Genomic DNA, 23,777 nt, shown 5'->3' on the forward strand with positions numbered 1-23,777 from the left:
TTTTTTTTTTTTAAGATTTTATTTATTTATTTGAGAGAGAGAATGAGATAGAGAGAGCATGAGAGCGGGGAGGGTCAGAGGGAGAAGCAGACTCCCTGCTCAGCAGGGAGACTGATGCGGGAGTTGATCCCGGGACTCCAGGATCATAACCTGAGCTGAAGGCAGTCGCTTAACCAACTGAGCCACCCAGGTGCCCTCAGCTCAGGTCTTGATCTCAGAGTCAAGGATTCAAGCCCCATGTTGAAAAAAAAATTTCTGATGATGTATATTTTTTATGCTGAAATTCATGGTCCTTAAATGTACAGTTTTGACAAATACACATACAACCCTATTGATATATAAAATACATTTTCTTCCTAGCAATTATCCCTCCCAGAAGCAACCACTAATCTGATTTTTATCACTGTAGATTAGTCTATTCTAGACCTTTATTTTTTTTTTTTAAAGATTTACTTATTTATTGAGAGAGAGAGAGCACAAGCCGGGGAGAGAGGCAGAGGGAGAGGGAGAAGCAGACTCCCCACTGAGCAGGGAGCCCAACACATGGGGCTTGATCCCCAGACCCTGAGATCATGACCTGAGCTGAAGGCAGACGCTTAACCGAGCCACCCAGGCGCCCCGAAATTTATTTTTATTTTATTTTATTTTATTTTTAAATAATCTCTACATCCAACGTGGCACTCAGTCTTACAACTCTGAGATCAAGAGTCACATGCTCTACCAACTGAGCCAGCCAGGTGCCCCTATTCTAGAACTTTATATATAAATGGAACTATATAGAATATATGCTTTTGTGCAAATCCTCTTTTACTCAGCATAATATTTTTGAGATTCATTCATGTTGTTACTCAATCCGTGGTTTGATCCTTTTTATTGCTGAGTTGTATTGCATTGTGTGAATATACCACAGTTTCTTTATCTGTTCTGTTGATGGACATCTGGGCTATTTCTGGTTTTTGGCCATTGTGAATAAAGCTTTCTGAACATTCTTATACATAGGTTTGTGTGGGTATAGGTTTTCATTTCTTTAAGATAAGTACCTAGGAGTGGATTTGCTATATTATAGGCTAGATGGTTTGTCTGTCTTTTTAAGAAACTGCCAATAGTTTCCAAAGTGGTTTTACCATTTTACATTGCCACCAGAAAAATGTATGGGAGATCCAGGTGCTCCATAGCCTTATCAACATTTGGTGTTGCCAGTCTTTTTCATTTTAAACATTCTAGTGGGTGTGTAGTATACCTTATTGTGGTTTTAATTCACATTTCTCTGACAACTAATAGTGTTAAGCACATTTTCATGTGTTTATTGGCTATATATATATTTGGTAAGTATCTTTTCAAATCTCTTGGGAATTAGAAAAACAGACCTACAGATTAAATGCAGTCCCTATCAAAATTCCAATTATCTTTTTTACAGAAATTGACAAACTGAACCTGAAATTGATATGAAATTCAAGGTACCCAGAATTGTCAAAATAATGTTATAAAGAAAGAAAAAGAGGTTGGAGGACTCACTTCCTGATTTCAAAACTTACTACAGAGCTACAGTAATCAATACTGTGTAGCACTGGCATAAGGATAGATACATAAATCAGTGGAATAAAATTAAATTAAGAGTCCAGAAGTAAACCCATACATTTCTGGTCCACTGATTTTTGGAAAGGATGCCAAGATAATTCCGTGAGGGAAAGAATAGGTTTTTCAATAAATGGTGCTGGTATAACTGGATAGCCACATGCAAAAGAATGAATTTGGATCTCTCCCTGACACCATATACAAAAATAACTCAAAAAGAATCAATCACCTAAACTTAAGAGCTAAACCTATAAAACTTAGAAAAAAACATAAAACAAATTTTTGTGACATTGCATTAGGCAACAGTTTCTTAGGTATGGCATTTAAAGCACGAGCAAACAGAAAAAAACAAATTGGACTTCATCAAAATTAAAAACTTTTTTGTGTCAAAGGACACCATCAAGAAAGCAGAAAAACAATCTGAAGAATTGGAGAAAATATTTGCAAGTCAAGCCCTATATTTGGTAAGGATTGGTATCCATAATAAATAAAGGATTCATAACACAACAATAAAAAATACAGGTAATCCAATTAAAAAATGGGCAAAGGATTTGAACAGATGTTTCTGAAAAGAAGTTAAACAATGGGCCAATAAGCACATGAGAAGATGCTCAATATCATTAAACTTCAGGGAAATGCAAATCAAAACCACAATGAGAAACCACGTCATATCCACTAGGATGGCTATAATAAAAAGAGACTGACAATAATAAGCATTACTAATGTAGAGAAATTGGAACCCTCATGCATTACCAGTTGGAATGTAAAAAGATGCAGATGCTGCATAAACCAGTTTAGCAGTTCCTGCAAATGTGAAACAAGAGTTACCATATGATCTAGCAGTTCCATTCCTAGGTATGTACATAAGAGAACTGAAAACATTTCCGGACAAAATCTGTACTCAAATGCTTACTATTCATAATAGCCCCACAGTGGAAATAATCCAAATATCCATCAACCAATGAATGAATAAACAATATAGTAGAATATTATTCATCCATAAAAAGGAATGCAGTACTGATTCATGCCTAAAACATGGATTAAGTCATTAAAACATGCTAAATGAAAGAAGTCAGACACAAAAAGCCACATTTTGTATGATTCCATTTATATAAAATGTCCAGAATGGGCAATAGACAGAAAGTAGATTAATGGTTGCCAGGGTCTGAGGGAAGGAGAGAATGGTGAGAGACTGCCAACTATATTGGGTTTCTTTTGGGGGTGATGACAAACTTCTGAATATACTAAGGACCTTTAAATTGTACATCTTTAAATGGTGACTTTTATGGTATGTGAATTATATCTCAATTTTAAAAACCAAGAAGAAAGGTTTTAAAATGAAATTTACAAGAACTTTTGTTTTGGAAACCACTGCATAAGCTCATCTAGATTATTAGAAATGGCTGTGTCTCAGAGAGGACAATCATCGCAAAGACTGCTTCCTAGCCCTCTCTTCCTCTCTCATATGCCTTTTCTGGTTGTGGGTCCTTGCCTCTTTGACACTGTCCTGATTCTGCTTACAACATCTCCCAGTTCAAACTCCAGCCCTGCCTTCCACATCAGTCTGAATTTGAAGCCAACTTTCCAGTTTTCCAGAATTGAGCCAGCTTGCTTCTCTTAAGCCCTAGTTACTGTCAAAATTCATCCTTATTTAAAAAAAATAAAAACTAGACTTGAAATACAGAAAATTTACTGTTATGGTGCAGACTAGAGATAGCACAGGTTCTAATCAGGTTCTATCATCATTAATCAAGTCCTTCCTCTAACTTCTTGGCTCCAATAATAGAGTAAGAGCTATTTGATTCATGAGTTCATGGTGCAATTACTGGTGTCCTGCTAGCAGGCAATAATGCCAAAGAGAAAATAAAATGGACATTTTCACAGAAAGATAGGAAACAATTGCAGGGAAAAGGGAGCAACATCTCCCCTATTTTAAGTTTCAGCTTTCTGTAACAGTTGTTCCTAATGATGGAGTTCAAGTACACTGCTGAGAAGCCTGCTGCTTCCCAGAGTTTCTCTTAGGAATTTCTGACATTTCAGCAAGTCTTCAAATAAAGTTTAACATTTCTATAATCTATTTATTATTTTAAAGACTGATAGTCAAATAAATATCTGAGAGGGTGCCTGCCTGGATGGCTCAGTCAGTTAAGCATCTGCCTTTGGCTCAGGTCATGATCCCAGCGTCCTGGGATCCGCAGGGAGCCTGCTTCTCCCTCTGCCTCTCCCTCTGCCTCTCTCTCTCTCTCTCTGTTTCTGTCTCTGTCTCTCATGAACAAATAAATAAAATCTTAAAAAAAAAAAAAAAGAAATATCTGAGAGGCAGATTGAATGAAAGACAGGGTGACACTTTTGTTTTCCAGGATAGAGGTTTGTATAGAAAGGAATGGAGTATAGAGGGGTGGAGAGCAGAGTGAGATCACTGAAATGTGAAGACCTATAGGAGGTAAGAGGGAAGGGGCCAGATCAGGGACACGGAAGGGATATGACAAAAACAGGAGACACCTCTTTCTTGCAGACAGGCTGGAGAGAAGGATGAGTGCTTGAGTGTGGATAAAGTAGCTCTGAAATGGACAAGGAGAAGAATAAGGAAGCTATAGGTGGCCTATACTGTGAACTAGTAGGTTCCTAGTTAACTTTTCATTTGGGATATGACTTCATGTGCTAAATTAATGCTGCAAATATTAAGTCATATCCCCTTAGAATGTTCTTTTTCTTTGATTTTCATTTAGACTTTTAGGAACTTAAGGAACTCATGCAAAGTCATTGAAGAGTCAAAATGATAGAAGCATTCATTTCACCCAACATTTAGTTTAGTTTCAGTAGAATATTTTCGTTATTTTTTTCAAAAGACTTTATTTCTTTTTTTTTTTTTTAAAGATTTTATTATTTATTTGACAGAGAGAGACACAGAGAGAGGGAACACAAGCAGGGGGAGCGGGAGAGGGAGAAGCAGGCTCCCAACTGAGCAGGGAGCCCAATGTGGGGCTCGATCCCAGGACCCTGGGATCATGACCTGAGCCGAAGGCAGACGCTTAACGACTGAGCCACCCAGGCGCCCCCAAAAGACTTTATTTCTTTATTTGAGAGAGAGAAAGAGAGAGACAGCGGGGCAGAGGGAGAGGGAGAAGCAGACTCCCTGAGGAGCAAGGAGCCCGACGTGGGGCTCAATCCCAGCACCCTGAGATCATGACCTGACCCGAGGGCAGATGCTTAACCGACTGAGCCACCCAGTTTTATAATCGTACCTCTACTAAATGGTCCCAGTATAGTATACCAATTCTCAGTTTTTAAAAGAATTCTTCTACGTCCTCTGGTCTCATAACCTGAAAGAGATGTGGGCTGATAGCCATTCTCTGGAGTCACTCTCAGCTCCAGAAAAGATTCCTTTAAACTCTCTCAAGGCTGCCACAGCACTGTCACCTCCACTTAACTGATTCCGTTTAAGTGAAAATTTCAAATAAACCACTGAGAAAATGTAGCTGGTCATTTCTTGCCAGCATAGATCAGCTTTCATTCCATTAAGTGAAATTCTGCTTTAAAAAGTTCTTTACCTAAATAGTCAATCAGTATTTTCTTTAAGTAATCTCTATGCCCAATATGGGGCTCAAATCCATGACCCTGAGATCATAGAGTCGTATGCTCCACCTGCTGAGCCAGCCAGGTGCCCCAGTTAATCAGTATTTTCTTTAAAAGATTTTATTTATTTATTTATTTATTTATTTATTTATTTATTTATTTGCGGGGGGCAGGGAGGGACAAGGCAGGAGGAGAGAAGCAGACTCCTGGCTGACTGGGGAGCCCGATGCAGGGCTCCATCTCACCTCGATCTCACGACCCTGACATTATGACCTGAGCCGAAATCAAGAGTCAGATGCTTAACTGGCTGAGCCACCCAGGCGCTCCAATTTATTTATTTTAGAGAGAAAGAGAGAGAGCACATGAGCGTGAGCAGGGGGAGGGGCAGAGGGACCGGGAGAGAGAGAATCTCAAGCAGTCTCCCCACTGAGCACAGAGCCCCATGCAGGGCTAGATTTCACCACCCTGAGATCATGATCTAAGCCAAAATCAAAAGTCAGTAACCCAGGGCGCCTGGGTGGCTCAGTTGGTTAAGCGACTGCCTTCGGCTCAGGTCATGATCCTGGAGTCCCTGGATCGAGTCCCGCATCGGGCTCCCTGCTCGGCAGGGGGTCTGCTTCTCCCTCTGCCCTCTTCCCTCTCGTGCTCACTGTCTCTCATTCTCTCTCTCAGATAAATAAATAAAAAATCTTTAAAAAATAAAAAAAAATAAGATTTTATTTATTTGGGCGCCTGGGTGGCTCAGTCAGTTAAGCAACTGCCTTTGGCTCAGGTCATGATCCTGGAGTCCCAGGATCGAGTCCCGCATCGGGCTCCCTGCTCGGCAGGGAGTCTGCTTCTCCCTCTGACCCTCCCCCTCTCATGCTCTCTCTCTCTCTCATTCTCTCTCAAATAAATAAAATCTTTAAAAAAAAAAAAAAAGTCGGTAACCCAACTGACTGAGCCACCCAGGCTCCCCAGTTAATCAGTATTTTAAATCAGAATTGCAAATAGTGATGAATTCCACTAGTTTGTTGGTAAAAAAAAAAAAAAAGAGAGAGAGAGAGAGTTCACTGTCAATCTTACTATATCCCAGAATACGTAAGCATTTGTACATAAGAATCATACTCAGGATTGTTGGAAGGGCCCCCTAAAGTCATCTGGTCTAACCACTTTTCAAATGTGTTGATCTGTTACACTCCTGCCAAGTGGCAATTCAGCCTAAACCCAAACATCCCCTATTGGTGAGAATTCACTCCCAAAGTTATTACTACAGAACTCTGTAAAAAAATTTTATAGAATAAAAGCTTTTGCCTTATGGCTTGTGTGCCCTCTGGTCTAGTTCTGTGCTCCCACAGGCCCACACCGAACAAGTAAGTCCAAGGCATCTTTAATGTGTCAATTCTCTAGAAGCTAAAGAGAAATCTCCCAATAGATAGCCTTTTATTTATTTAATTAATTTATTTATTTATTTAAGATTTTATTAATTTTTTTTGACAGAGAGAAAGACAGTGAGAGAGGGAACAGAAGCAGGGGGAGTGGGAGAGGGAGAAGCAGGCTTCCCAGCTGAGCAGGGAGCCCGACACGGGGCTTGATCCCAGGACCCTGGGATCACGACCTGAGCCGAAGGCAGACGCTTAACGACTGAGCCACCCAGGTGCCCCAATAGATAGCCTTGTAATACCTGTAATTCCCCTAGCTGGCATAGAGCTAAAATTAAAAATTTTTAAAATTACTTTGGGGAAGAGCGTCTGGGTGGCTCAGTTGTTAAGCGTCTGCCTTCGGCTCAGGTCATGGTCCCAGGGTCCTGGGATCGAGCCCCACAGCAGGCTCCCTGCTCAGCGGGGAGCCTGCTTCTCCCTCTTCCACTCCCTCTGCTGTGTTCCCTCTGTGTCTCTGTCAAATAAATAAAATCTTAAAAAAATAATTACTTTGGGGAAATTGATACACTTGCAAATTTACTTTCTAAACAGTAGAGAATAATTCATCTGTTGCTTAGATGACAAAATGTTCAGGCTTCATCAACTATTATTGAAAATTCTTAGCTTTCTATGTGCCATGAAGTTTAAACTAAGTTTGCAAACACATCATGCTAAATACATGAAATTATTTAAATTTTTTATTATGACAATTGACATATATTAAGTGAAAGAAATGACAGAAGTATTATAATAAAACATTTTGAAAGAAAAAGTTACACAATTAGGCCAGTAACTATAAAATAGCTTCAGGCCTGGCTTATAACACCAAGAGTTCTGATCAGACTGTAGTGAGACATTGAACATTTCATTAACAAAAAATGTTGGCACCAGCCACAACATATTTTGGTTGTCACTTACAAGGAATATTATATTTAAACAACTATGCACTGCAATTCTAACACACTAGGTGTTCATACACTGCAGTTAACCCCTGAAGCTTTAAGCTACCAGGAATTCCCATATTTTCTATGCACAAAATTTACTTTGTGCATTATTGGAATCACATTTCCAGTTTTCAAACCTCCCCCCCAACACACACACACATGCAGTACATTATATGTGGCAGAGAGCACTCCAGCTTCCCCTATTTGACTAACAGCACGTTCCTGATTACCTCGACAGTTTTATGCTAATCTTGGAGCTTCTGCTTTAGCTCTCATCTCCTCCTAGAAACAAAATAAAGCATTCTGAGAACCTATTCCAGGAATAATTTTTTTATGCATAGGAAAATAAAGCATTTCATATAAGCATGTCTGAAAATCCAAGAGGCATTTTGATCAAATACTCCCTGAATCTCAGCTACTTTTACTTTAAAATCAAAATGAAAATTTAACATATACCATTTACAAATTCTTATCTGGAATTTGTATTCTTCACCTGGAAATTCATGATTCCCAGGCTTCTCCTCTGAATGGATGAAGCTAGCAAAGAAATTGACAATCCCACACTAGCTGACAATAGATTAAGGTAGTTTAGATAGAAATTTTGACACACTTAGATGAAGTTAATTCTTTATAAGAATACACTTGTGCTATAAAGGTGAGGAGTTAGAATGGTAAGATTATCAGATGGCAAACATACTGGTGTCTTAATATAAGTTATGGTAAAATGTGCCATGTAAAAGACTGCTAGAATCAGCAACTCTACAAGCTTTAAAGATACTTTTCATCAAATGTGGAGAGAATTGGAATTTGAATCTCATATCCCTTACAGCAGAAAAATATTCCTGTGGCATTAAGTCTACTGAATAACAAGAACCAAATCAAGCAATTCTAGTTTTCCGTTTTTTTACAGATTGAAAAGAAACCAAGCTCTGCCCCAACCCACCCCGCCTATCCCAGCACAGGACACTCCCTTTCAAGCTGTATGCAAAACCTCCTGGCAGGTTTGGGCAAGCTACAATTCAGATACTTATCAAGAAGCTACTTTGCTAAGAGAACAAAACACTAGACCAACATTGAGAATACCCTAGTTAGGCATCACGAAAATCACACACTATAATATGCTGTTAACTGCCAAATTTAGGCTATTATAACTGTTCCGAAATTGAAAATTCATTTACACTAATATAAACTAGATCCATGTGTGCACATGTATGTGTCTATATGTGTGTGTGTATATATGTGTTTGTGTATAATTTTCATGCAATGATCTTAAAGCTTTGGAGACAAGGGTTATTAGCCTAATTCCAAGGCTTGTCCACATAGCAATATTGACATGCACCAACTCTGCTAAAGGGCAGGAAAATGAAAAAGACCATGGCACAAATTTTTAAACAATTTTAGGTTTAATTACATAATGCACCTGTAGATGTTCTAGCATAAACACAATTGTAAAAATCTACATCCTATTTTAGGGTATTTTTCCACCTCCCAACCCTTAAAAGCTGTACAGTTATATAAAAAATGTGACTCTCAAGCAAAATAAACCTTTTTTTTTTTTTTGCAACATACAAAATAAGTTAAATGATTCAGAAGGTCTTGAGCCATTAAGTATCCCAATGACTGTGTTCTGGCCATCCATAAGCATGACATGCAGCTCCTGGTCTATGACCAGAACTCAATAAATACAGGTCAAACAAAACCCCAAACACTTAAATTAGATTTCTTTAGAAAGTGATGAAAGTCAAGAAAATATATAATGAGGGTTAACAATTCCATTCTTAACTTACATCATCCAGTGGCAAAATGAACAAGGCAGGTCACTCAGTCCTTAGTGCATTTACTAGCTTGTACCGGTTTGGCAAAAAACACAAATGTAGTTCCTTTAGATGTTTTTTCTCATTCAAAATGTCTAAGGAGTTTAATTAATAAATTTCTATTCATCTAATAATTTGTTATGCCCTCTCATATAACTTATGCATAGGCTATATCTTAAAAAGTTATTAAAATAAAAATAACATTTTCATTAACTGAAATCACAATGTGCCAGAATTGGGTTTGCAGCATTTCCCAGAATGAAATCATATAAATATAAAATGAAAAAAAAAATTGCGCTCACATGACCAAAATCAGGGGAAAAAAATCCACTAATGGAGTCCTAATCAATTTCTGAGAGGGTTTATGTGAATAAAAGAAGTATCGAGTGGATAATCTATAAAGTGGTTATATACCAAGCACCCTACAGTTTGGCTTATGAAGACTGCTTGCTTGCTGGGGAATGACTCTTCTTCAATGTATGTTAGTTACTTAACAATTCTTGGCACTCAAAAAATGATAAATGATAATTTAAGTTGAAGTGAAATATCTTGAAAACAAATTATTAAGTGTACACATAACACAATAACCCAGTTTAAATACACTGATAGCAAAGGGCCTTGTCTTCTGGGATTGGTATAAAAACAAGAAAATCAGCAGCTGAACTGCCACTTGCAAAGTAGGTTTACAGGTACACACTGGGAATGGTGGATAAAATAGGAATGGATTTTATTCTAAGAGGGTTTAATAACAATATTAAGCAGAGGACTAGGTAGACTATAGCAGATAAGCAGTCTTGGCATTCTTACTTCTTAGAGAACCAGGAATATTTTCTTAGAATATCAAACCAAGAAGAGGAACTTCACTATTTTTCTCTGGACTTTCTGTAATTAAATGTTCGTAATTTCACATCAGTCACAATTGTCTTATGTCTTTTTACAATGTCAATTAATGATTTCAAAGGATTCATTCTTAATTTCTGCTAACATCTAAAGTATGTATACACATACTAACATATATATACATACATATATGCATGTTCTATTTTTTAAAAAAGATCTGGGTCTTTGAATACTTGTTCTATAGCTGTGAGGCAATCACGGACTTGTTTCACTGTGTTGGTGAAGGGCAGAGTTCACAACTTTTTCTGAGTATTCAACTTACAGATTCCCTGGGTTCCTTCCAGTCATATGGTAGAACTAGCGCATGGTTAACATCTCTCATCGCCACAAACATAAGCTAAAAAGGCATTCTTTGTGACAAAGTAAATTCTATCAAACCCATTTAAAAACTGGTAACATTTTCTCACCATTTTACCTCTAAACAAGTACACTCCTACATTTGTCTTAGTATATATACTTTGCTTAGATGCATACTATGGGATGGGCTCTAGCAACCAAAAAGTGAAAACTGGAGTTTGTAATATCCTTTTAAAATTTGTTTAAAAATGTTTTTTTCAACAACTTCTTTAGCATTCAGTCCTTGGTTCTTTGGCAGGTCTTAAAAAAAAAAAAAAAAGACTATCAATAGACATGAATTTATTCTAAATGAAACTCCTCTGTATTCTCTGCATCTGCAACCTTGACCAACTGGAAAAAGATGTGTCAAGGAAATCCAACCTCACTGTATCAGGTAAACTCTTGAAAAGCTCTCTGCCATCATTATCTAATAACGTGCCAACAACGGAAAATGTTTTACACGACACCCTATTTCATTGACACAAGTCTACAAAACCAAAATGTGTATTTTCAGTCTGAGTTCCTTTCATATATTTTAATTCAAAGCTTCTGCTTTGTGAACATTTGGCTAGTTTTCAAACTTATACAGAAATTGCAAACTAAATATTCTGTGCACTAAACTACATCTCCCCTTAATACATGTGCTAGACTGTTAGTGGGACATTGGGAGTCCACCTGTATTTCAAAAAAGGTTTAAAGTATTAAAGGACTGTATTATACGGCAGCTACGGATGCATCTAAATCCATGGTTAGTACTCTAAGGATCCAAGGTGTTCTAAACTCTAGATGAGCTGCTGCTTTCCTATACTCTGTCCAGTTCCTAATGACTGAATTATATCTTTGGATACAGGACCATTTACTTTTTCCTACATTTTTAAAAATTTCTTCAAAGCATGATCAGTTAATATTTCAGTGAGCGTTAAGACTTTATGAGGGACTAAATCTAATCACCAAGCAGCAGAATTGGTTTTGCACTGTCCAACATTTAACTGCCCATAATTAACCTGTCTGCATAGTAATTTTTAAGTTCAGCTGCTTGGATTGCACTCTTTGTAGATGAAACAGTTAATTGGCTTAATCAGAATGTAAGGTTAGAAGGCAGACATTCACTATCAAGTTCACAAATACTTAATTCAAGTTCGGTAAATTAATAGGCAGCAAAAGTGGTATCATAACCCATGTCAGTGGGACCTATGCTAACTTGAATACTCAGTCTTTACTATGGTAACAATGACCTTTTGCTCTCTGTAGGAGAAGGGTAAAAAGAACTCCTTTATTTCACATTAGGCATCCTGTAAAATAAATAATCTACCCCATTGGATACGTCTTACCACTTGCTTAACTATAGAGTGGTGGAAGCAGGAGGTGGTGTGTCCAGAGGTAGAGACAGCGTACGTGGGAGTTTCTACACCGTAGTGGCTTTACCCAGCTGCAGGACTAAAATCTAGAGGAACAACGGGGGGCAGGGGAGGCCGCCCGCACGTTCTAAACACTTACCTTGCACTAGTAGGAATCCTTCTGTTGCCTGCCTGTTAAGACAGTTAAAAAGGCTCGCTAACATTCTTACCTGACTTTCAAACAAGTGAACAAATCTGGCTAGAAAGGTGGCTTGGTACGTGAATATGGTCCTTACGTAACCCTGCTCTACTGTCTGTAAGTGTAAGCCCTTCCCTCCCTTCCAGTGGAACATTGTCTCAAAATAAAAATCACAACTTGCTTGGAACCACATGCTATTGGTGCATCCTATTTTTAGGCTGCTTTCATTATTTTATTTTTTATACAGATACATATACATTGCTAGAATCAAAGCAAAAATATTAATGGGCAGGTACTACACAACTAAAGTGAAACAAAACAAAACAAACAAAAGAACCAACAAATGAAAAACAACAGCTATAAACTTTCAAGGCCAAAAGATAAGATTTAAGGGCAACACCCGTTGAGGAAGGAAAAGAAGGAGTATAAAGTTTCTAGAGAGGTATTTATAATGCAAGTCTAATGCCAGCTTTTTAATCATAAAAAAGAGAAGTGCTTTACTATACACTGACTAGCACATATAATGCTTAATTTGGAAAGAAAAATTAACAAAGTTCCTTGGGCCAGCAGCAGATATGGTGTGTCCGTTGCCGGCAACAGACACAACACCGGAACAGAAAAACCCAAATCCCAGGGCAAAAGTATTCACAGAAGTAATGGCTGAAGGTTTCAGAATTTGACAGGCAAGGTTTAATCACAAGTGCTACACTTTATACAATGTTATTTATGGCTCTGCCTGAAATTTTACAGCTGTAACAGTAACTAAATAAGACAAAGTTCATATTTTAGTGTCAATTACATGTTAGATATTTAGTTATAAACCCCTTTTTCTTGAAACAAAGGGCTTATCTTTCACTGAAGTGTTGAGATGTTTGAAATGGATGTCATGCCCATTAAGCATATTGGCGGTTCTCAATCAACTCTAGGTTGGTCGTGTGACTATTAATGAATTTTAATAGAAGTCTAATGGCCAAAGGCCAAAACTACATTCAAACCCTGCTAATATATCCAGGCAGATAGGAAATTCCAACGCACACACATACACACACACGTATACACACACATACATGCTAAAACTCAAACTAAAAACCTCCCAAAGGAACTGCTTTGTTTGTAGACTTCAATTTGAAGTAGATACTAAGGGCAAGAATAGACCAGTTAAAATTCACCTGAAAATCCTTTCCCCGTCATCAAATGTGCTAAAATACTGCTGTCAGCTTAGCATCTCTTCATGTATGTTATGTATAGATGTATTTCTTTCAAAATGGGATATTTCAGATATTTAAATATTAAGTGGCCAGAAGACAAGAGTTACACTATCTGCAAAGTTTACAGTCCACCTGGGCCTAAAGAAAGACCACACTTATTTCACTAATAACTCTCATGGATAGGATATTAGAGGCCACCTCATCACCACTGCATAAAGCTGCTTAAAAAAATTTGCTGCTAGCACAATCTGGTTGTCAAAGCTTCATTATACATTTTACTGTACAAATGTTCTTCAGATGATTTTTTTTTTTTAAATAAGAAACTCCGCTATAACAGAAACTCAGGTTAGAGTTTTTAATGATGGTGCTTTCTCCATCTCTTCTTTATTAAGTGTGGTTAACTCCAATAGTAAACAAGTTGATATCATGAATGCTGTTACTGAATGACTTATGTACGATGTCATCTACAGTTCTCAAACTGCAACAACACAGACTGGAACTTTTAAACAGTCTGTTCATCATCATCTATGCCATGAATGTTTAAATATAATATATATTTAATATGAAAAAGCTAAAGCACAAGTGCTTTCTCCCACCCCTAATTCTGTTTTGGGCCCGCACAGATTCGGAATGCATTCTTATCCACCCTTTTGCACAAAGTCAGGAGAGCTCAGGAAATATAAAGTCAAAAATATACAAATCTTTGTTGTTATTATAATAAGATTTTTTTCCATGAATGAAATTGCCAAGGACCATGAACTTGGAAAAAGAAAATCAAAAGGAATTTACAGCAATTATTTATCTTCAAAGTTCAAAACTGGTCACTTCACAGAAAGACTTCAGGGTTTGTTGAAATTTTTCTTCTAAAAAGTCATTCTGTAGTGGAGTTTTCTAGGAAAAATAAAACAGCTTTTAATAACTGGCCCGCTGGTGTGAGAGCTACCGTGGAATAAATTAGCACAAAAATGGAAAAAAAGTCTTATAACTGTTCACTGTTACAGACATAATCAACAAGGTCAGTCACTCTTAAAAGCTCATCTTCCTCCTCTTCTGGTGCCCCTGCCTCCTGCCCACCATTTGTCCCATTGGGGGCCAGGCTCGCACTGGCTGTGCTGTTGTCCTTGGGGGTCTGAGGCTTCTCAGCTGGCTTGCCAATCAAGTTCTCAATGGCTTTGCCAGGACTCTGTCCATTGGTGGAAGGCAAGTCCACTAAGCTATAGTCCAAAGGGCTCCCCACCTTGCCTACATTTTCAAAGTCCTCTTCCTCATCGCTGTCTATCCGATAGGGCTTCTTGGTGCTCTCCTGTTCTGAGGGCAGGACCCTGGGCTGGCTGTCATGGGCAGACTGATCTGCATCTCCATGAGCATTGTCACAACTCTCCTCCTCGTCTGTCTCGATCCGGTGTAGCCGTTTTCGAGATGGTCTGCCTTCTTCTTCCTCATCTGCTTCTGAATACTCATCTGTGCTTCGACCCCGCTTTCGAACTGACCGCCTTGATTCTTTAGCTAGCTCATCATCTTCAGAGTTCTTGGACATATAGCTCTCTAGAATAAACAGCACATTTCAGCCAGCGATACAGTTAACCATAACAGATTGAAGTAATTTCCCCTTTCCTCCCCATATTCACCCCATATCCTGCTTTCGGACTTGCCCGTGCATCCTATTTCCCTCCAATAATTGGCCTGATTGCTCTCTCCTCTCAGGCCTGTAACAATCCACAGAAAGATCTATAGTGTGTTTTTTAACTCAGATTTTAGGAAAGAGCAAAATCACATTTCTTAGAAAACAAATATGATGATCCTTAAATTAAATGAAGATAGGGTAGTCACAAACTGAGAAACTCCTATCCACTGTCTCTCCAATTATGGAATCATGTACACATACTGATAAGGAAAGATTAAACTGAGTACCCAACTCTGGGCATCTGAAACAGTGCGCTAACTCTTAACCCATGTTATTAAATGTCCTTCCTTGGTAGTCTTTAAATGTCTTCTTTTTGTCTGTATTTACATCTAGGTTGTCTCTCCTCATCTCATGGCTTTGCATCTATATGCTGATGACTCACATTTGTTTTAGGCCACCCCTAAATTCCAGACTCATGTTATCAACAACCTGCCTACTCAACATCTATGCTGGCATTTCTAAACAGGCATTTCAAACCTAACATGTCCAGAACCGAGGTCCTACGCTTCTGCCTCAAACATGCACTGCTCTGGTCTTGCCCATCTGAGTTACTAGCAACTCTACTGTTCTAATTCCTTAGTCATATTTTGATTGTTTTCTTTCTCCCATCTAACCAAACAGTAAATCCTTTGAGTCTACCTTCAAAATAGAGCCATAATCTGACTGCTTTTCACCCCTTCACTACCACTGCCCTAGTCTCACCAACCATCATTTCTCACCTGGCCTCTTTCAGTGGGTTCCCAATGGGTCTCCTGGACTCTGCCCTTGTCCCCTTAAATTTATTCATAACACAGCTACCATAGCAAATTAAAATATAGGTCCGATCATATCACTGCTCTGCTCAAACTCCAATTATTTCTCTTCTCACAAGGAATAAAATCCAAAGTTTCTAACTCTACAACAGCCTACCACGCTATCCCATATGGTAGCCACTAATCACATGTGGCTATTTTTAAATTTGTATGAATTAAAATTAAATAAAAATTAAAAATTCGGCTCCTCAGTCATACCAGTCACATTACAGGTGCTCAACAGCCCCATGAGAGGCCACTGGCTACTATACGGAACAGCACAGATATAGCCTGTTTCCATCACCACAGAAAGTTCAACCAGATGGCACGGTTCATCAGGGGTTGGCAATTTGTTTGTTTTGTTTTTTTGTAGAAGGGCAGGCCCTACAGTCTCTAATACAACTGACTCAGCTTTGCACAAAAGAAGCCACAGGCAGTACGTGAGAAACACGGGCATGGCTGGTCCAACAGAACTTGACTACAGACAGGTGGGCTGTAGTTGCGGCCTACTGCTCTTTGTGATGGGACCCCTGTTGATCTCTGCATCGTCTCATGCAATTCTTCCCTTCGCTCATTCTCCTTCAACCACCCTGGCCTCCTCTCTGTTCCTGAACACACCAGGCACAAACCTGCCTCCAGGCCTTCATGCTAGTTGCTCCATCTGCCTGTATCACTCGGCCTTAGGACAAAGGCATGACACACACCCAACATTATGTCAGGTCTTTACTCCAATGTGGTCTTCTTGGTGAGGCGTTCCTGTGGTGCCCTGTCTGAGATCCCAGCCACTATCCCTACCCAACTCCTCTTTCTCCTTTATTCTTCTCCACAGCATTTATCCCCACCTAATACCACGTAGGTTCTACTTACTTATCTTGTTTATTATCTCTCCCTCTAATTAAAATAAGAGTTTACACGGGAGTTACATGTTTTTGGCTCTTTTGTTTACTCTTTTAGTCGCAGTGCCAAAATAGTGACTAGTGCAATAAGAATTTGTTTTTAGTAGCTGAATTACTGGATTTGTTTGTCTTTAATGACACATGAAGGTAAATACACAATCAGATGTTCATCCCCTTTCTTTAGCCTCCCATGTTCAAACATTTTTTTCCCTTGATTTCCTGGCTTGGGCTCAAACTTAACTGATAAGCATCTTAGAAATCTTCAAAACAGATCATAAATAATGGAGGATTGTATAAGTCAAAAAAAAAAAAGGGCAGAGGTGAGGGTTAGAATCATTTAAAAGAACTAGAATAACCACAAGACTGAATGGCTATCACAAATTCGTATTTTAGAGCCTTTCCTACACTCCTGGTATGGAGCACAGCTAAAACTATTAAGAAATAAAAGTTACCAACTGAAGCTCACTGTCAAGGTGGAAAGAGACAGCAGGGCCCTGTATTTCAAACTGTTTAGTTATCCAGGGCAGAAGTTATCTCAAAATGAGGGCTGTGAATAATAAGGGAGCAGAAGAATTCTTGCTCAGATCTTAATTTTCTGAGACTTGTCTATTTCAATGAAGAGTTTAATTATTACAATGGAGACATTAAAAATTAGTATCTTATCAAGTATCATTTATTTAAACTATAAAAAGGGATCAGGCAAAAAATAATGGATTTTGTCTCGAAGATATCACTACTTATACTGAATTTCTATGAAATGGTACAGAACCACAATCCTGAGTTTACTTTATAGCTTCTATTTCTGCCTTGTCCAAACTTCTGTAAACGGGAGAGCTACTCCTTACCTTCACTCTCTGAGCTAGAAAGCCTGCGCTTGTGAACTCGTCTGATTTCTTTCCCACGTCGTAAACTCTTCTGGGAACCATCACTTTCGGAATCTTCTTTGTAGTTAATTTGTCTTTTCTGGTTCCTCCTTGACCGCCTCCGCCGAGTTTCTACAAAATCATCACTAAAATCATCGCTAAAATCACTTTCTGTTCAAGGAAAAAGAAATACAAAATTTAAGTCTATTAAAGAGAAATGTAATTAGCTTAGGTTATAAAAATGTAAAGCTCTTAATAAGTGGGGTTCAGTAATAACAATTTTTAAATTAATAATAATGGCTATAAATCTCTCTCTTTTTTTTAAAGATTTTATTTATTTATTTGACAGAGAGAGGCACAGTGAGAGAGAGAACACAAGCAGGGGGAGTGGGAGAGGGAGAAGCAGGCTTCCCACCGAGCAGGGAGCCCGATGTGGGGCTCGACCCCAGGACCCCGAGATCATGACCTGAGCCGAAGGCAGATGCTTAATGACTGAGCACCCAGGCGCCCCTCTCTCTCTTTTTTAAGTAGGCTCCACACCCAACATGGGGCTCAAATTCACAAGCCCAAGACCAAGAGTCGCATGTTCTACTGACTGAGCCAGCCAGGCGCCGCTATAAGTCTCTTATTTTCCTCTTAATAGTACAAGTAAATGCGTAGGAGTCTTTAACGCCAAAGTTCCTAATGTTTCCTATTAGCAGCCAGTGTCTGAAAGTAAAAGATGTTTTAGGGGCACCTGGGTGGCTCAGTCGTTAAGCGTCTGCCTTCGGCTCAGGTCATGATCCCGGGGTCCTGGGATTGAGCCCCGCATCGGGCTGCCTGCTCAGCGGGAAGCCTGCTTCTCCCTCTCCCACTCCCCCTGCTTGTGTTCCTGCTCTCGCTGTGTCTCTCTGTCAAATAAATAAATAAAATCTTTAAAAAAAAAGACAGTAAAAGATGTTTTATACAATCTTTATCTCATTCCACCTAGAGCTACCCAGCCAGCTACATGGGCTGCTCTTCTTGGTTACTATTTGGTTACTATTCTGCCTCAAAATAATCTGCTGCTCCTATGTGTACAGATGTGTGGTACAGTTATAACTTCACAATGTACTGCACAGATTAAAATCTCTAATCCCAGAAAACTGATATACCTGTTTCAAAGAAGTACAGAATTAGAGTTACATTTTTGGCTTTTTTCCATATGGAAATAAAATCTGCTAACTACAGCATACGGGGCCCACTTCAATTCTCCAAGTGTTGTCAAACAGCACCATCCATACCATCTCTGATTAGTAAACAAGAGACTATGACATTGGGTTAGAGCAGTTTTTCAGGAGTGCTAACAAATTCCACCAAATTATCACATCCAGCCTTATTGTCTAATGAATTTCAAACACTTCAAAATGGCTCACCAACAGTCTGAAGGAGTCCCTACTGGCCAAATCTGGGAAAAACTGAGCCTACACAGCAATAACATATTATATCCACAGACTAAAATAAGAATCCACAAGTACATACTAATATAAAGAAATAAATATATGGGGGAGAAGGGAAAGCGCTTTCTTAAGGAACACCAAATAATAAATATAAAAGGAATTATGGGGCCAGGAAATCATCAATGAATGCTAAAACTATGGGTGAAACATCTGAAAAGAAATGGTATATATATAGTCTCAAAATGCGCTCCTACAAATTACTGTTAATTATAAAGGGAAAAATAGTGGAGACCCGGAGAACATATATTAGCTCTGTGATATTCTTGCTGAAAAATGTATAAACTGAATCTAATCACAGGAAGCAAAAAAAACCCTGATTGAGGGACATTTTACAAATTAACTAGTATATATTCTTCAAAAATGTCAGGATCAATAAAGACAGTTTGAGGAATATTGTAGATTAAAGGAGTCTAGAGACAGGAATAAATGCAATGTGTACTCCTGGATTAGATCCTGGACTAGGAAAAAAACTGATATAAAGGACAATTTTGGGACACCTGATGAAATATGAATATATACTGTTAATTAGATAAATGTAGTATACCAATGTTTTATTTATCTATTTAAAGAAAGATTTTATTTATTTATTTGAGAGAGAACGAGCACGAGCAGGGGGAGAGGGGGAAGCAGACTCCCCTGCCAAGCAGGAAGCCCGATACGGGACTCGATCCCAGGACCCTGGGATCATGACCTGAGCCAAAGGCAGATGCTTAACCGATTGAGCCACCCAGACACCCCTCAATGTTTTAAAATATCTGATTTTGATAATTCTACTATGGTTATATGATATATGAAACAAAAAACCCATAAGCCCAGCCAGGTAGAGGATGTAACACTCCTTCCTGGCTGTGACATTTCCTCAGTGAGAGGACAGCTACCTGTAGCCAATTCTACAAAGTACTCCTAGCTGTTTTTTTAGATGCTCTGCCTGTCACTATTTATTCAGTTAATAGAAATAAGCATAAAATATAAGAACATCACTATTGCTAATTTACAAAAATGAATGAATCACTCACTGATAGTGATCTAAGTGTTAAAAATAATTGGTGAACCTTCTCTTTCCAACTGCTAGATATCTGAGAAAAATGTTCTCAGCTTACTGAGAATGATTCCAAAGAAACATTATGAAGATAAAGTCTAGGCATGGAAACTTGGCACCAAAAGGATTCATCACAGGGTTGCCTGGGTGGCTCAGTTGGTTAGGCGTCTGCCTTCGGCTCAGGTCATGATCTCGGGGTCCTGGAATCGAGCCCCGCATCGGGCTCTCTGCTCAGTGGGGAGCCCGCTTCCCCCTCTCTCTCTGCCTGCCTCTCTGCCTACTTGTGATCTCTGTCAAAGGAAGGATGAAAGGAAGGAAGGAAGGAAGGAAGGAAGAAAGAAAAAGAATTCATCACAATCCTAAATGAATTTGGTATGCAGTTAACACATCCATCTGTATTTATTTTCTTAGATATGTTTTATGTGAAAAATTTAGTTACTAGTGAATCATAAGAAGAGAATTCAAAGTTTTATTGGAAAGCTTATATTACAAATGAATGAAATTTTATCTTAAGAACTCTTAACTCTAGGGCGCCTGAGTGGCTCAGTTATTAAGCGTCTGCCTTTGGCTCAGGTCATGATCCCAGGGTCCTGGGATCGAGCCTCACATCGGGCTTCCTGCTCGGCAGGAAGCCTGCTTCTCCCTCTCCCACTCCCCCCCTGCTTGTGTTCCTGCTCTCGCTGTGTCTCTCTCTGTCAAATAAATAAAATCTTAAAAAAAAAAAAAAAAAACAAACCCTCTTAACTCCAGAAGTTCTAAGAACTGAATTGGTGTGATACAGGTACAAATTATTTTTACCAGAGTCTCTACTATTCTCCTCAGACTCCTCCTCTTCATCATCATCAGAGTACTTTTTCTTTGGGGTCTTTCTCCGCAAACGCCTGCTTTGCCTCATTGGCCGGGAGGGATGTCGCCTCAGTCTCCGGCTACAGAAATCAGTGTCGCTGTCATCATTAGATGGTGGGTCTTCTTCACTTTCATCTGGGTTTTCATCAGATACAACAAACTCATCTTGAGATCTGTCCAAGAGAAACCAGATGAATTATGATTCTGAGTTCAAATTCTAACAAGTCCAGTGAATCATTCAGTAATGGTTAATGTAAAATACCTAGATAATTGTAGCAATTTGTCTGTTAATATTCTTCTCTTAGGAGGAGTTAAGATGAACTGATGCTGATTTTTGTACATAAATTGCTTTGGCGTCCTGGGATGTCCCCCACATGACTTAAATTTAACATGTCCCAAAGAGAACTCATTTCCTAACCTAATCCTCTCTTCTGTCTCCGAGCCTTATATTTGGAACTATTACCTATCCAGTAAGTCAAACCAGAAACCTGGTATTTTTCCTAATTTCTCCCTTTTCATTTCTCACATCTAATCAATTATTAGCTTCCTCTCTGAGTCAACCTCTTAAAGATAATATCTCAAACCTGATCCCTCTTCTCTGTCGGGCACTCATCTCCCACCTAAACTACCACAGCAACTGCCCAGGGAGTCCCTCTAGTCTCTAGACTCATTTCCCCTCGAGACAGCCTCCAAAAGAATGCCAGGATGAATTTTTCTGAAACATAAACCTCATTAGCCGGATGGTTAAAACCCATCCATGGGCTTTCATCATCTTCAGGGTAAGATTCCAAATTCCCATGCATGACAAACAAATCGCTCCATCATCTGGTTCCATTTTATCTTTTAGCCACATCTCCAGCTGGGCACTCTTTACTTCTTCCCCATATTCTTGCTACTCTGACAATCCAGGAGTTTCCTAAATATTCCATGATGTCTTATGCCTTGCTGCCTTCAACACGTGACTGCTCTTAGGATGCCTGCCCTCTTTCTCATCCCACTTTGAATCTCAAACTCACTGAATTTGCCCAATTTTTCATCTTCAAATTTCAGATCAAGCTTTATTTCCACTCTAAGGCTTTCCATGAACTCTCTAATCAGACTCTTCCTTTATACACTATTTAGGCTTTCCTACATTTTTGCAGCAATCACACAGAATGACTTTTTTGTGGTTTACATGTTTGTTTTTCCCACTAACAATCTGAGAGAAGAAACTCTGCAGTATTGTTTCAACACCTGCTCTGCAGGAAAATCTTTCCCGATCTTCCAAACTGGATTACGTGCCCCAACCCAAACCTCTGTGGGTCACCAGAGAATAGTACCTAATTACCTGTACTTGTCTAATTCTCACATTTGACTAGGAACCTCTCATGGACATGTTGGCGGAAGATGGCATGGAGATGCACAGCAAATGAATGCTTGATTCCAGTTAATCAAATGTAAATACAATTTTGAATATTAAACAACCATAAGCCTACTTTGTTTTGATCTAAAAATAGCTAAGATTAGCATTCTTGAATCTGTTTTAAATAGCCTGAAAATAAAAAGAGATCGTCCATGTGCACGAGGAACCAAAGGCCCGTCACGGCATGGCCGAGCTTCTCTGCAAGCCCCATTTAAGCCTGTATCTAGGGAATGGGACCTGCTGGCAAACCACGTACCCGTCGCTGATCTTGAATTCATCCTCACTCTCTTCTTCGTCCAGGTTGCTATCACTGTCCAGATCATTCAGTCGCCGGCGTTTCTTCCGACGTGCAGCAGCTGCCCTCTGGGGTCGTTTATTTTCTTTTCTTTCTTCATCCAAAATAGTAGAGATGTCTTTCCCACGGTGACCTGTGATGGTGGAGATATCTTTCCCTCGGCCGGCTCCTGAGTTCAGGGGGGAAGGGGAGGGCGATGAGGGGAAGAGAGGGAGGAAGAAAGACAACGGTACGTTTATTAAAAGCTTCTCTCTAGATAGAGCTGTCCTTGTTCCTCCTTAGCGGCTCATTTACTTTTTTCCTACAAATAAGCAGTTTTCTCATAACTTCAGCTAACAGAGCTCTCATCAAGAGACTTTTTGCATGTGTTTAGTCTACTAAGGGGAAGTTCACCACGTAAAGAACCTCTTTTTAAAAAATTTGATAAAATTTGCATACTATAACATTCACCCTTTTAAAGTGTATAGTTCAGAGGTTTTCAGTAGTTACAAAGTTGTGCAACCATCACCACTAACAAATTCCAGAACATTTTCATCAACCTCGAAGGAAACCTCATACCTATCGGCAATCACTCAAGAATCTCTTCTTCAAAGTTGTCTTTTGGACAGGGCTTTAGAAAGAGACCAATCCGTTTTCTTTTAACTGTGTGTGCAGGACAGAAAAGGTGAGAATCCTGCAGCAAAGCTGTAAATAAGGTGCAGAGCCCTGGAAAAGCTGGTGACTTCTTCACACAGCCTACTTACTACTGATCTTCTTCAGAGTTTTCCTAAGTACTAAAGGAGACCACAATGCTCCATACTGGAGCACTGGTAATTCTCTGTATCGCTCTTTCATTAAATTACCTTCAAATCCTTCTGTTTTCATGTCACCTGTTAAAGACTATGAAATTAATGAAGTGATTTTTAAAAGGTTGATCTAAAGCAATCATTTAGATTCAGATTATCCATAATTTTTAAGATTTTGTAGCAGCAGTGATCTAAACATAAACAACAAGAAAGTTTAAGTGGGTTTTCTATTTGGAAGCAGAAATAAATTTTTTTAATTTACAGAGGAACACTTAGATTTTATATCAGGTCATAAAACTACTTGAAAAATAATTAATAAGATCTGAGTCTACACATTGACACAATGTCCACAAATTATTTTGAATCTCAGACATTTAACATCAGTAGAGAATAAAAAAAAAAAAAAAAA

General features: G+C 38.9%; 1 protein-coding gene across 1 annotated transcript in view; it reads right to left on the minus strand.

Annotated features, from left to right (window-relative positions):
- Positions 1-7,231: 7,231 nt before the first annotated feature.
- RSF1 (remodeling and spacing factor 1) overlaps positions 7,232-23,777 on the minus strand; it is a 151,015-nt gene continuing 134,469 nt past the window's right edge. Inside the window, exons 11-14 of the mRNA XM_081797331.1 lie at positions 22,545-22,752; positions 20,839-21,059; positions 17,506-17,694; positions 7,232-14,834 (exon numbers count right to left, since the gene is read on the minus strand). Coding sequence (XP_081653457.1) covers positions 14,269-14,834; positions 17,506-17,694; positions 20,839-21,059; positions 22,545-22,752 — 1,184 coding nt within the window. The 3' untranslated portion in view covers positions 7,232-14,268. The remainder of the gene's footprint in view (positions 14,835-17,505; positions 17,695-20,838; positions 21,060-22,544; positions 22,753-23,777) is intronic.

Source organism: Leptonychotes weddellii, chromosome 11 (assembly GCF_054177405.1).
Source record: "Leptonychotes weddellii isolate Sample4059 chromosome 11, ASM5417740v2, whole genome shotgun sequence".
In the NCBI taxonomy this organism is placed as follows: domain Eukaryota; kingdom Metazoa; phylum Chordata; class Mammalia; order Carnivora; family Phocidae; genus Leptonychotes; species Leptonychotes weddellii.